The 15,347-nt window shown below is 32.3% G+C and overlaps 1 protein-coding gene across 1 annotated transcript; it reads left to right on the top strand.

The window, feature by feature from the left end:
- The first annotated feature begins 7,644 nt into the window (after nt 1-7,644).
- Nucleotides 7,645-12,822, top strand: LOC7478372 (uncharacterized). The gene is made up of 7 exons (XM_002303229.4): nt 7,645-8,229; nt 9,241-9,376; nt 9,610-9,691; nt 10,373-10,548; nt 11,503-11,640; nt 11,712-11,851; nt 12,262-12,822. The coding sequence occupies exons 1-7, from the start codon at nt 8,112-8,114 to the stop codon at nt 12,522-12,524; spliced, it is 1,053 nt and encodes a 350-aa protein (XP_002303265.1). The 5' UTR covers nt 7,645-8,111; the 3' UTR covers nt 12,525-12,822.
- Nucleotides 12,823-15,347: the final 2,525 nt, after the last annotated feature.

The raw sequence follows: 15,347 nt of genomic DNA, 5'->3' as shown, positions 1-15,347 counted from the left end.
CTTGACTAGTCGGTCATCAAATTTTGCTTATGACTGTCGAATATTCATTTGCTGAGTTACCGACAGGAGAAAGATCTTTACAGTTGACGCAATCAATGACTCCCAATTGTTTTATTCCTTTTGTTTTCCCAGACAAATTGGAAGAGAGCAGATTAAGGATCACTTAAAAATATTTTATATTGGCGGAGGATGACAAACATCATTAAATATTCATTTCTAACGTTAGCCTAATTTATTTGTTTAGTTGCTAATGTTGTTACAGATAAACACCACCATCACTATCTGGAAATCAAAGTGTCGCGGGGTGATGTTAGGATGATGGGTGTTGCTATGAAGAAAAGAGTTTTTGATAAAGAAAAGAGTTTTGGATAAAGTTTAGACTTCTCATCTAGTATTATACTTACTAAAAATTTATAGTTTGTGAGAGTCTGGATAAGGTTCCTTTCATAAAAAAATCTCTGTCTTATTGGGCTAAAATCATAACCATTCTAAGGTCTAAAATTGACATCAAATTTATTTTTCACTTTGTATCTTTAATATCCGAAGGTATACTCTATTGTGTAGTTTTACACTCTCATGTACTAAAATCTGCAACTAAATCCTGATACTTTAAATATAAAGTGAATAAAATGATTGGTGAAGGATTTTTAATATTTTGGCTAAATCTCAATGTATAATTCTAAACTGGTTACGATATCCATATTGCATTTTAAAACATGTGAAAGATGCAATATTTGTTTTTTTATGAAAAATATATTTGGAAAAATTTTAGGATTTGACCGTATGTATGAAAACAAAATATTTTTTGCTTTTTGTTTTTTGAAATAGGATAATTAATTCAAAATTTTGGAGTTTTTTTGGATTTTGTAAAAAATTTTAGAAACATTTCGAAGAAAACTGTGTATTATAATACTGGATTTGTATCTTACAGTGTAAATATACAGCCCGATATTATGCAAAATTGGTAGAAAAACATGTGAGAAAATCACAATTTTTTTGAAATGACCCTTGATTTTTTTTCATTTTTTAATATATATAATATAATAATAATAATAATAATAATAATAATAATAATAATTATTATTATAATTATTATTATTATTATTATTATTATTATTATTATAAAATATAATGCCTGGGCCAGCCCAACTAATTGGGTTGGACCCAACCGGATTGGGTCGACTGGCCCAAATGGGTTTGGCTGAAATTAGCCTAAAAAGGGGGTTTGGGCCAAGTTCGGCCCAGCGAATCCTTTTCTTCTTTTTTTAGGAGGTGGGCCGGACCCGGCCTAGCCATTTGGGTTGGGACAGAATTGGTCCGGCCCGAAACAACGCATGAACAGGGCATGAATTATAATTCACATCCACTGTTCATGCATAAACAGTGGACGTGGGGAGAAGGAGAAGAAGAAGAAGAAGAAGAGAGAAGGGTGAAGGGGATGGCAGACAAGCTCACCTAGCGTGGAAGAGATACTTGTGGCTTGGTCGTGGAGCTGGTGGTTGCAATGGTGAAGGTTGGCGGTGAGAGAGAAAGAACAAAAGGAAGTGTCGTCTGGAAAGAAATATTGGTGGGGAAGTTTGGTTTTTCACCAAATTTGGACCCAATTTTCTTCATGCTTGGAGCATGGAATCCAACCTTATTTATAGGGGATGGAAGAGGGACATGTTGTCTTTAATGGTGCCAAATCTTGGCCCTTAATTCAACCCAGAAGGATCCCAGCCGTTGGTTCAAAATTGCTATCATGGACTGAAAAAGTTGGCTGCTAAAGATTGGTCAGGTTAGCCACTTTGGGGGGGCATCGCGGCAGCTATAAGGACAATTGGCCGGCATGACCTACTCTGGGGTGTAGTACAATGTCAGCCCATCATGGTGGTGCATGGTGTTTCCGGTTTGGTTGAGAGATAAAACATTAAATGCCCCTGAAAAGTAGTTATCCAAGCAACTTTTTCGGGTCAAAAGAAGAAGACAATGAACAATGAACCAGACGATGTGTCGTGTGGTTCCTCTTTTTTTTTTTACTATTCAAAAGCAACGTGTTTTGACCTTGAATTAGGGATTTTGGTCAAAGTTCAATTTGGTCCTTCGGCTTTTGATATCTTCAATTGTACCCCTGATTGACTCCAAACTTTTGATTTAATACAATTTTTCCCCTGCCGAATTACAATATCAACCTCAATTTCAGCGTCTTTTTCATATTAGTCCTTAGTCTTGGATTTATGCAATTTAACTCTCAGTTGACCATTAAACTTTCAATTTTCTTCAATTTCACCCCTGATTTTCATCAATTGGGTCCTCATAGTTCGGTGCCTTTTGCAGATTGATCATTAGCAGTGAATTTTTTCAATTTAACCCCTAATTAACCCTAAAACTTTGATTTTCTTGCAATTTTACCCCTGATTTCAATCAAATGACTTGACAAAAATTAAATTTGGTCTCTTAAAATTTCAATTTTCTCAATTAAACCCAAATTAGGCTCCCAAACTTAATTTTTCACCAATTAAGCCCTTAATTGGGGTTCAGCAGCTAATGGGGTTTATACTCCGAAAGTAGCCTATTCTTGGCTAACTTCCCACTCTAGCTAGGACTGTTCATTCGGAACATAAATGGAGATGGCTTTGGCGGTTAATAGTTCCAGAAAAGATCAGGTACTTGTTCTGGCTTGTGTTCCACGGAAGTTTACCTCCTGCTTCCCTTATGGTGGCGCACGCAATTTAGCTTGTACTGCAATCTGTAAGAGATGCCACACAGCGTATGAAGAAACAGCCCATTGTATGCGGGGACTGTGCTGGGCCGAGAAGAATTAAGGTAACCTTGGGGATATGCACTGCTCCCAACTTCTGGACCACGGACATTGTAGAGTGGATTACGGTCATGGCTGATTCGGATAATGGGTTCTTGTTCCTAGCGGCTTTGTGGTGGATATGGAGGCAGAGGAATTGTTTTGTCCTTGGAGAGTTGTACAAGGGAGATGTTTGGCTCCTAAGGAATATATATTGTGCGGCTACTGACTTTCATTTGGCTTGGAACAGGTCTAGCTCGGTGGCTAATGTGCATGTTGAATTTTCATGGCAGTGACCCGATGTTGAGTTTGTCAAGCTTGATGTGGATGGAAGTTCGATTGGCAATCCAGGGAGAGTGGGTTTCGGAGTATTAATCTGGGCTAGGGAGGGTCTTTTGTGGTAGTTAATCTCAACTCGAGGAAATGGAAGCTGTCTCAATGGAAACATGTTCTGGAATAAGCATTAGTTATTGACCCGTGCTTTGTTACTATTTAAATAATTTTAATTTTGAGAGAAAAAATGAGCTTGCAAGTTTTTTCAACGTGTTTTTTTGCTATAAAAAAATTTTTAATTAAAAATCAAAAAGCTTATATATCTAATTAAATAAATCAATAATTATTCGTACCAATAAATATATATATAAAAAAAGTTATTAATGATAAGTAAAGATTAAACTTGAAAAATCAAGAGATATATGTGAATCAATATATTTAATCTCACAACACGGGTCATGCACCCAGTTTTTTTAATAAATCTATTTCTTTGAATAATTTTTTTATTTAATTAAAGGATTATACATCCCAATAAAATATAAAAAAAAATTATTAATGATAACTAAAAACTAAACTCAAGAAATATAGAGATAGATGTAGATCAAGAAATTTGATCTCGCAACACAGGCTACGTATCTAATAGCTTTGTTTATTAGAATAAATTCTTTGTTTGAAAAAATAATAATAAAATTAGCCCATGCTACGTCGCGGTTCTTAAAAAAAAAATTTGAACACGAAAAGAAAACGTCTAGGCATCACTAACATGTCTCCTAAACAAGAAATAGATTTTAGCCATGAGGTCAAAATCAGTTGCATTATAAATGATATTTTTATCTAATATTGAAACAAAACCCTATTGAATTTACTTAGGTCAACCTGAGTTGACCTATGAAACTCACGAGGATAATCTTGCATAAAACAAATTAGGAACTCAATCCCCAATTAACTCAATATTGAAGATGAAATTGATAAAAAAAAACACTTAATTAAAAAAAATCAATGAACTTTAGTCAATCAGTCAAACTCACAACGCAAGGCATACACTTCATCATATTCAATAATTATTTTATCTCAAAGATTATTTTTCATTTAGTTATATGACAATAAAGAGCATGAGAGTTTTTTTGTACGAAATTTTCTTTTGAAGAACAAAAACCAAGACATGTGTGTGAGACTGAGATAGCAAAAGTAAATCATTGATAACAAAGAGTGAAATTTTATTTTTTATTTTTTTAGTTTTAACTTAACTAAGAAATAAATCATCGATAAAAAATGATGAAAATATTTTTTTTAACTAGAGAGACAAGAAATGCATTAAAAAACAAAAACAAAAACCTAGACATTATAGTTTAACTCGTCAAACATACTATCCAGGTTATGAACTCAACAAGGTTTAATATTGTTTTTAAAGAAATTTATATTTAACATAAATATAAAAAATAAAATAAAAACAAAGGGCCAAAAAAGAGCCCAAACAAAGATAGACGACTTGTCGTCTGCCAACCCAAATTTCGGACACTACTATGGTGGCTGGAAAATCAAAGAAATAGATTTTTTTCCCTCAAATAATTTTTAAGCCATTTCAACCCAAAAACATCTTACTATCACCTTTAGAATATCTAGAAATCAATTCATCAACCTAAACAACCCCCAAAAAAAAAACCAAAAATTCAAATTCAAATCAAGTTAGACTTTTTTTTTCCTGGCTTAGATTTATTTTGTTTTAGGCAATATTAAGGATCTAAAAACCATCATCAAACTTCTCTCGTTGCAAGGAACCCGTGAATACCAAGAATAATTATTTTGGTGATCGGAAACCTTTATAATACATTTTTATATCAAAGAATCTACTTCTACAATCAATAATATCTAAGTGCATTTATAAAAAAAAAAAAAATTGATTTTGGATTTAAAAGCTTATTAAAATTTGACATAGTGAAATTTAAATTTAATTATAACTAAAAGATAATTACAATGAAATACTGGTTGGATCATTTCATGAAACTGTAGGCTAGTAGTAACATTGAATTGATTAATGAATATAACATTGAATTGATTAAAGAATATAACATTCAAATCTTCGTTTGTATGAAAAATCATTTGATGTTCTACTAACACTTCAGTTTTTGTGCTTCAATTTAATTGATAATTCCTTTGAATCCTTATCCATTACAAAATAATTATTTAGCAATCAAAATCGTTTACACGAGTGGATTTTCATAATTATTTGTTCATTTAAAAAAAAATCTTCCAACTAAGAAATTATCAAACAATTTTTACAGAAATGTCAAGATTAATACAATATTAACATTAACAAAAAATAAAAATTAGAGGAGGAGATTTTATTGTCCCCTTTTCACAAAACACTATTCACTATAGTAGGGTTTTTTTTCATAGGATTTTTTTTTTCAATTTATAGTTTTGTTTTTCAATTTTATATTCATCTTTCAATATTATATTTATTAATAATTAGATTTTATATTTGTTTTTAATTTATTTTTTATGAGGTTATCTCAGTTTCATGTTTCAGACCATAGGTTTCACAAGTTAACTTGATTGACTCAAGTTTTTTTTCTTTTAATTTCATCCTTCAACATTTGATTAATTAGAAACTAAGCTTCGTGATTTGTTTTGTTTTTATTTCTATGAGGTTATTCTCATATCATGACTTAGGTCGCGAGTTTGGCGGGTTAACCCAGATTGACTCGAGTTATTTTTTTTCCTTTTTTAATTATTTTTTTATTTCAATTTCATCATTCAATACTGGATTGTTTAGGAATTGAGCTTCATAATTTATTTCAATTTGCTTTATATTGGGTTATCCTTGTCTTATGACATGCAGATTGACCTGATTCACTTTAAGATGTTGTTGTCTCAATTTCTATAAAAAAAAATATCATCTTGAATAATTATTTTGAGTCAAATTATATTTTTACAGATCATTCAGGTTTTTTGACATAAAAATGATCCAACATTGGTTTTTTTTTTACTGTGGTTCACTCTAAAAGACTTTGGCATTTTAATTTAGCAATAAATAGTGAAATGCTAAGGTCTTTTTTATTTTGGTCCTAAACAATTTCGAGGACTTTTATTTATTTTTTTTTTATTATTATTATTATTATTATTTAAAAAAAATTATACTTTGTTCTTTTTTCAACTGCATTCTCCAACATTGAATTTAGGTATTGAATTTCATAATTTATTTTGATTTACTGTCTATAAAGTTATCTCAGTCTAGTGGTTTAAGTCATAAGTTTTGTAGGTTAACCATGTTGACTCGGGTCATTTTTTAATTAATTTTTTCTCAACTTCATCCTTTAACAATGGATTGATTGAGAATTAGACTTTATAATTATTTTTTTATTTTTTTTATTCAGGGTTATCATGATCTTCTAGGATCACGAGTTCTACAGGTTAGCCAGATTGATTGGGTTGATTGAGAATTGAATATTTTGTCCTTTTTTATTGAATTTTTTTTTTCAATGTCATTCTTCAACATTAGTTTGATTGGGAATTGAACTTTATAATCTTTTTTTTTTCTATAGAGTTATCTTAATCTTCTAACCCGAATTGACTAAAGTTATTTTTTTTTAATTTTATCATTTCACATTGAGTTGATTGGTAATTGAGATTCATAATTTTTCTCATTTGCTTTCTATGGATTGTCACGATCTTATGACCCGGGTAGCGGGTTAGGCCAGTTGACTCAAGTTTTTTTTTTGTATTTTTTTCAATTTCATCCTTAATATTAGGTTGATTGGGAATTAGGTTTCATAATTTATTTTGGTTTGCGCAATGAAGTTATCTCGGTCTCATGACCTGAATGATGGATTTGTTCAGTTGACTCAAGAGTTTTTTATGTTTCTTTAATTGATTTTTTTTTTAATTTCATCTTTCAACATTGAGTTGATTGAGAATTGAGTTTCATAATTTGTTTTTATTTACTTTCTATATTTTTCCTGATTCCATGGCCTAGATATAACAGGTTAACCCAAGTTGACTCGACTTATTTTTTAGTTAAATTTTGTTTTCAATTTTATTATTCAACGTTGGATTGATTGAGAATTGAATTTAATAATTTTTTTATTTTCTTTCTATAAGATTATTAGGGTCTCATAACCTAGATAACAAATTTGACAGGTTAACCCGAGTTGATCCGAGTTTATTTAATATATTGTCATTTTAATATTTATAAAAATATATCATCTTGATTTTTTTTTCAAACTATATTTTTATCGATCATTTGAGTTATCTTTAAACATGTAAATTTAATTAGATTATATCATATCAATCTCTATATAGTTTATATTTTTTTTTATTAAAAAACACATTAATAATAATTGAATAATTTTTTATGTCAAAAAAAAAAAAAATGGTTATCCGACTGCAGCCTAGCAATGACAATGATATTAAACAACATGATGATTTGGAAATGTACATGACAACATGGCAGTAAAGTAGTCGAGGGTAAAAAAGGTAATACTATTTTAATTTATAAAATTACTTTTAGTTAACGTTACTTTTTTACTTTAATTCATATTATTTATAAATTAAAAAAATACAAAAACAATTAAACAACGGGAAAATAGAAGAAGAGAAAAGAAAAGGGGGAAACCAACCCTATAAATCCAGTCCCCCATCTCATTTTCTTCTGCGATTAGCCCTCACAGAGCGGTTACTCTCAATCTTTTTTATTTATTTTTAAATTTTCATTTCATTGCTTTTTCCTCTTTTTTGATGTGTTCGTAAAATTAATTTTTCATAGAAAACATTTGACATAGCCTAAGCAAGAGTAAATCATAGCTTAAGCCAGCAACATCCTCTCCATTCTACACTATGGGGAGAGAAGGAGATTAATTTTGACATCAAATTATGTTGTGTAGTTGAACAGGTGAATTGGGTTTTGTGCAAGTGCTTTGGTTGTGTATCAAAGAAAAAATAAATGAATAAAGAGTAAAGCATTTTTCTTTTTTGGGTTGGGTTCTTGGAATTGTTGATCCATAAGGGTTTTTGGGGTTTGTTGAATTTGTGCTGTTGCTGTTGTTGTTGAGAGGGAACAATGGACAAGAAGAAGGTGGCAGTGCCATTAGTGTGCCATGGACATTCACGTCCTGTTGTGGATTTGTTTTACAGTCCTGTCACTCCTGATGGCTTCTTTCTCATCAGTGCTAGCAAGGGTATGCCTGCTCTCTCTCTCTCTCTTTTTTACGGTTATCTGTTGTTTTAAGCGGTGAATTTTATCCATTTTCATTTGGGCATCTGTTGTTAACTGTGATTTTGGATTCCATTAAGCAATTGGATTTCCTTTGCATTGTCATTTAGTCGTTCCTCATTAAGGTTGTCAGTTCATTTCTGTTACCTATGGCTTAGTTGAAAGCTTGGTCTAGCTTTTGTTGACTGGTATTAACCCTGAATTTTATTGCAGTCGAATTTATTTTTAGATAGTCAATCAGTGATCTTTTGTTATTTTAGACTCGGAACCCATATTTCAACGCTGATTATTTTATTATCTGTTTAACCTAGAATTTGGATCCCATATGTAATTCTGAATCGGGTTTTCTTCTGCTTGTTTCCATGTTTCACCTGTGGACATTTTGATTAGAGTAACTGCAAGTTTAGTTGTAAATCAGGCATTCTTCAAGTAGTTTTGCTGTTTGTCTTGTTATTTGGAAATGTAGCTTCAATTTGCTTACATGGTTACTTAAGGGTAAGCTTGTTCCAACGTTAGAAGACACAGGTGGATTATTATCTAAAGTTTTAGTTGTTAATGAAGTTTGATGCATGAGAAAATATGAGGGCTACATTATTAGTGATCAACTTTTTTCCAAGTGTAAATTAGGTGTCAATTTATTCTTGAATCGGGTTTTGGATCTGCAAATTTCCCTGTTTAAAAGAAAATGGAAATGAAAGAAGTTCCTTTCTCTTATTTTCTATGGCAACAAAGGATCAAATAGTCATTATTTTTATTCCTTGCTGCACCACTTCTTCCAAATGCAAGATAACCTGAAAGGTTTGTGGATCATTTTGTCAACTCCTTGTGCAAATGTGGACTTAGTCATAAAAAAACTGAACTAGGATTTGCATGATGGTCGATTAGTCAAATGTTAACTGAAAATCGGAGTTGAACCCCTATTCTTCGGGACTTTGTAATTCCTCACTTCAGAATAATATTATCCTTTGAAATTCAGATTCTAGTCCAATGTTGAGAAATGGGGAGACTGGTGATTGGATTGGAACATTTGAGGGGCACAAGGGTGCAGTGTGGAGTTGCTGCCTGGACACTAGTGCTTTGCGTGCAGCATCTGGCTCTGCTGATTTTTCTGCGTATGTTATTAAAATCCCTTCCTTTTATATTTTGAAATTCATGAATATTTATTAATTTTTGAATTCCTTTCAAGAGACCCGTGTACTCCTCTATTAAGACAATTTTCTTTAAGACCCTCTCTCTCTCATGCTTGCACCCATGGTGGCTAGTGCAAAGATGTTGCACGATCAACAAATTATGAACTCAATAAATTTAGAGAGTTTCTATAATATGTCTGGTGTATTGTTTGCAGAAAACTGTGGGATGCATTGACAGGGGATGAATTACACTCTTTTGAGCATAAGCATATTGTTCGAGCATGCACATTTTCAGAGGTAGAATTGAATTAACCTTTTCTATTCTATTACTTTCTTATTCCTTGAGTCTGTTTTTGTTTGTTTTTTCGGTTCTTTAAATGTCCATAGTCTTCACATTTAAAGACAGTGACCTGCTAATCAATGTTAGAGGAGTCAACATATGATTGATCCATCAAAGAAGATGCTTAAACCAAATTCAAAATGATTGTAGCAGTTATAACAATGTTGTTTTCTGCTATTTGCTTGAAAGTGCCTTCAAAAGTTTTAATGGTGTCTCAATGGCTGTTAAAGTTATTTAACTAAGCAGATTATTTATACATTGATTTACGTAGTTTTGGTTCTCTGCAAATACAAACTCAATCTAGTTTGAATTGGGTTTCTTGCCAGATGCTATGAGGGTAACCTTAGATTTTTTTCAGCTGGATCTCTTTTCCTCCATTGTATTTTTATACCATCCATTTGATTTTGCTTTTTACATCCTTTCTGTTTGATTTTTACTTTTTTGGAAAATTATTATTTGGTTCTAGGTTTGTATAATCTGATCCCTGTGTATTATTTGCATTACTTAAGTTAATTACGTGGGTTTGTTTAAATATTAATAAAAAAATAGTTTCTGGTTGAAAAATATTTATCTGTTTCCGTGGCATTTTCCTTTGTGTCTAGTGTGCACATGCAATATCTGAGTTGTTCTTTGTGCAGGATACACACCTTCTACTTACTGGTGGAGTTGAAAAAATTCTTCGTATATTTGACTTGAATCGTCCAGATGCACCCCCAAGAGAAGTTGACAATTCACCAGGTTCAATCAGAACTGTTGCATGGCTTCACAGTGATCAGACCATATTAAGTTCTTGTACTGATATTGGTGGTGTGAGGTATGGCCAGTATCAAGTCTGATTCCATATGATGTCATATAATTACCTGCTTTCATTTGTGTTTGCTCTTTGTTTTTTGACTGGTTGGACCAGGGTATTATATCTTGTTATATCTGAGATTCTGTCATTGTGAAGTATCAAAATACAGTCTGTGTCATTAAGCTTAGTATTTCTAAAGACAGGATATGTGAATACAATCTTGTCTTATCCTACTACAGAAGGTAATTGTAAATGCATTAAGCTTATTTGATTTTTTATTTTTTATTTTTTATTTTTTTTAACAATAAAATCTTTAATGAAACTTGTTTTACACTATTTAGCTCAAAATTTAGAGCTGTATAGTCATACTCTTAAATAATAAGCATGATAGGAAATAGAAATTTTTGGGGGGGATATGCGAACTAAACTTAATTTGATGAGTTATCCAATTCTCTTACATGCTAATGCATTTGTATGCATTTCTGTGTTATTAGAAAGTGATCAAATGATAAGAATTTATGGGCTTTGATCAGAGACTGTTCCAGTAAAGTTAGTCGGAGATGGTCTCCCAATAAATTACAGTACCATGCTCACTAATAATAGACACTAGATTCAGCACTTAGGCACGCACTGTTAGATGTACTAATTGGTTGCAGTAGCATGCCTTTGATTTAGAATTATTTCCATCTGGACTCTGTAGGCTTAGTTTCGGTCCTGGTATTCTCATTATCATACTTGAAGGAAAAACATTTCAATATTGTGCATGGTTTCACCTTGAACAGTCTATTGGAAAGCGTGCCTTTTCTTTTTATCTACTGGTACAGATCCTCATCATCTTTATCACCAACATCATGGAAGGAAGAAAAGTTACTCAATTGTTTTTCTTCTTTTCCTTTTCAATTATTGGCCAGAAGTCTTTCATCAACTCATCATTGTATCTTGATTCTTCTTTTAATTTGATCTCTGACTGTATAGGTTATGGGATGTCCGAAGTGGCAAAATTGTTCAAACTCTTGAAACAAAGTCACCTGTAACAAGTGCTGAAGTGAGTCGGGATGGTCGCTATATAACTACTGCTGATGGATCTACAGTTAAATTTTGGGATGCAAATCAGTAAGTTGTGATTTGGATTCTTTCCTTTTCGTAGGCATTCCCTTCTAACATTTCTTCCTTTCGTTTTCCAGCTTTGGATTGGTGAAAAGCTATGACATGCCATGCAATGTGGAATCAGCTTCATTGGAACCAAAACTTGGTAATAAGTTTGTTGCTGGAGGAGAAGATATGTGGATCCATGTCTTTGATTTCCACACAGGAGAACAGATCGGTATGTGCAACTGCTATGGCTTCTATTTGGGAAAAAAAATCAACATCTAAACACAAAAAGTTGGTGATTAGCATCTTTGTGCTGTATATTCTTGTCGAACGGGTAATTTAGAGTTTAAAAACAATGGTCCATGAAACTTTTATGTCAATTTTTTTTTTTAATGTGAGTTATGCATGGAGGTGCAACTCGAAGCAGTTTAGCTATCAGAATATCTGCTGTGTACCGCCAATGCTATGGGCTGCATGTTCTTTTGCAAGTCTTCAACCAGATGTGAAAATGATCTATCTGAGCTGAATATATGATTATTAGTACTATTGGTTGATGGCCCCTATATGGCCATATTCTACAGTGATGCTTTGCTGATCTGAAGTTTCAGTTCTAACCATCTTGCATGCGGTTTTTATCTGCAGGATGCAACAAGGGTCACCATGGTCCTGTTCATTGTTTGCGATTCTCACCTGGAGGAGAATCTTATGCATCAGGATCCGAAGATGGAACCATCAGAATATGGCAACTGGGCCCTGCAATTCATGATGAGAATGATTCTGTTCCTGGGAACGGACCAACTGGGAAAGTGGAGGTTTCTGCTGACGATGTTGCCCAAAAGATCGAGGGCTTTCATATTAGCGGAGAAGGGAAAACTACGGAGAAGGAAAATGCAACAGATGCCTGACTTGGGCTTCATCTTGTTTCAGGTTTCAACTTGTTTGTGTTCGGTCTCTGCTTTGCATGTGGATGTGACTTCTTTTGCATTTGGTCTGCCGTGGAAATAAAATGGACTTGGAAAGAAAGAACAAAAACGAGTAGAAAATTCTGTCTGCCTTGCCTTGTTGGAAAATCCTTCTTTTGAACCTAGCCAGCCACGTTTAGTTTTTTTTTATTAATGATCTTGTAGAACTTCAAGAAAAGGACGATACGGTTGCTAAATATTACAACAGGTTTTTGTTATATTGATTATCGAATTCATTCAAGCTTTTTTGCATCGAGCACGTCATGCATTAGAATTCATGATATTTATTTATAAATATAAATGGAGAGGAGAGAATGGTTCATAAGATGATTTTTTTTTTTATTCAAGAAAACTCCACCCCTCTAGAAAGCGTATTTTATAGACCTAGATGAGCGAATAAAACTCTAGCTGTTTCAAATCTTACTCCGGCTGTCAGGATCTTGCAAGGGCTCGTAAGATGATTTGCTGATTGTGACCTGCAAAGTTTTATGAAACATTAAATGGAGATGGAATGGAATTTCCCAAGTCCTTCACGTAGTTGTGACGAGATTTATTTTGATATATGGACTAGGTACAGATGAAATCTGCTAAGCCCACAATTCACAATTCCATTTCTACTGCAATTTAACGAGCATAAAAAAACATTTTATTACAATGGCTAACCATAAATATAATTTCTAGATGTAAGATTGAACATGCTCGGAATAGATGTAAGATATAACAAATCATCAAACAAAATATATATATATATATATATATATATGAAAATCATTAAACATTATGGAAACTAACTCAGCCAAGTAATTACTTGACTTTTCTAGATCTAAAATTATATTTTAGTTCTTAATTTCTAAAATATATTTAATCAAGTCATACTTAATTAAATCATCCCAGTTTAATTTCTGACTAATGATTCTTAATATATATGACCCATTAGGTTTTTAATATGTTAGCTTAAATATAAATTATAATTATAATTAAATAAATTAAACAATTTGATATATTATCAATTCAACAATTGATCAATTTATATTTGAAGATCAAGTGCATCATCTAGCAACGTGTTATGATTCTCAAAATATTAGAAAGTCATTAGTGGTTTGATGATGCGAACCTTATGATCACGCAACCCACAATCAAGATTGAGATCTGATCCCAAAAAGCCGAAAGAGGTCTAATAGGAGTGTGACACAATGGAAACCTGTCGCAAGGCACCAGCACTATTGGAATCAAATCGAATGATGTCACGAAACCAGTTAATCTTTGATAAGTCAGATTCAGTTCGTTCAAGAACCAAAGAATACAAGAATCTCTCTCACACGTTAAACTGAAAAGTTCAAAAGTATTATTCATCAAAGGTCCTGAAATTTAAACTTTACATGTGTTTAAATAGTTCTGAGAAATTAACCCTAATGTATCTATCTTTGTAGGTTGAATTGACCCAGTTACAAAAACTGACCCAAAACTTTTATTTGTAAATCCAAACCCTTATCCAAACAAGTCTTAGATCTTAGCTGAAAATCAAAGTATTAATTAAGCTCAAACATGGAAATAATAATGAAAACAACAAGTCTGGATAGTAACTTGTTGATGTCGTATATAATAGAAAGAAAAACAAGACAAAATATATTAATTTCCTAGTTTAAATAAATCTTGGTCGAGATCCACCTTCCTAGATACTCCTAGAATTGCTTGGTCAACATTTAAAGTCCTTTAGATGCTATGAAACCTGATATGAATAGGAATTTAATTGTTGAAGTCTTCTTTTCCTTGTAGGACTAGGATTTCCCTTCAAAACATGAAAAATAATCAAAGTATTAATTCCCTAGTTTAAATAAATCTTGGTCGAGATCCACCTTGGACTAGGATTTCCCTTATCCAAACAAGCCTTGGATCTTAGCTGAAAATCAAAGTATTAATTAAGCTCAAACATGAAAATAATAATGAAAACAACAAGTCTGGATAGTAGCTTGTTGATGTCGTATATAATAGAAAGAAAAACAAGATAAAATATATTAATTTCCTAATTTAAATAAATCTTGGTCGTGATCCCCCTTCCTAAATACTCTAGGATTGCTTAGTCAACTTTCAAAGTCCTTTAGATGCTATGAAACCTGATATGAATAAGAATTTAATTGTTGAAGTCTTCTTTTCCTTGTAGGACTAGGATTTCCCTTCAGAACATGAAAAATAATCTTAGAAATCAATTCCCCTTTAGCAATAAACAATCCTTTCAAGTCTAGGATTTAGATCTGATAGCCCCTTTTAGTTTCCTTACATAACTAGGAAACTTCCTCCTTTGTTACTAAATATTATCCTAAATAATAGAGACAATAATGAAAAAATTTTCCTTTCAATTATAGAATAATATTTTGTTGATCCTTGTAAAAAAAGGATCCCAACATCTTAATTAATCCAAGCAAACTTTGGACCCCATATGGCCCAAACTCATACTCATTAATATAACTCAAATCAGACCTAATACAAGCTTCCATCAAGCCTACTTTGTTGCCCAAATTAGACTCAGAGGCTGATCTGATTTGGCCGAATGAACCATCAAAGAGATTGGATCAAACCCATCATCATACACAAACCAAGGCTGACTCAAACTATCTCATGCCAAAAACTCATCATGACCGAATGGAACACAAGCTAAATTCCAAGGAAAAACACAATCTTAGCCAAATAACCTCCCCATCAAACCCAAACACAAAATCAAAGGCCATTAATGAGAAATCCATGGTTGAACCATATCATTCCCTCTCT

This window comes from Populus trichocarpa, chromosome 3 (assembly GCF_000002775.5).
Source record: "Populus trichocarpa isolate Nisqually-1 chromosome 3, P.trichocarpa_v4.1, whole genome shotgun sequence".
NCBI classification, from domain to species: Eukaryota; Viridiplantae; Streptophyta; class Magnoliopsida; order Malpighiales; family Salicaceae; genus Populus; species Populus trichocarpa.
This window is presented reverse-complemented; position numbering and strand designations above follow the sequence as displayed.

What these genes read in the sequence shown, in the direction of transcription:
- LOC7478372 (XM_002303229.4), top strand. Translation starts at nt 8,112, where the DNA reads ATGGACAAGAAGAAGGTGGCAGTGCCATTAGTGTGCCATGGACATTCA. An exon ending in AAATTTTGGGATGCAAATCA is followed by an intron (nt 11,641 to 11,711) that starts GTAAGTTGTGAT and finishes TTCGTTTTCCAG; the next exon opens with CTTTGGATTGGTGAAAAGCT. An exon ending in CCACACAGGAGAACAGATCG is followed by an intron (nt 11,852 to 12,261) that starts GTATGTGCAACT and finishes TTTTATCTGCAG; the next exon opens with GATGCAACAAGGGTCACCAT.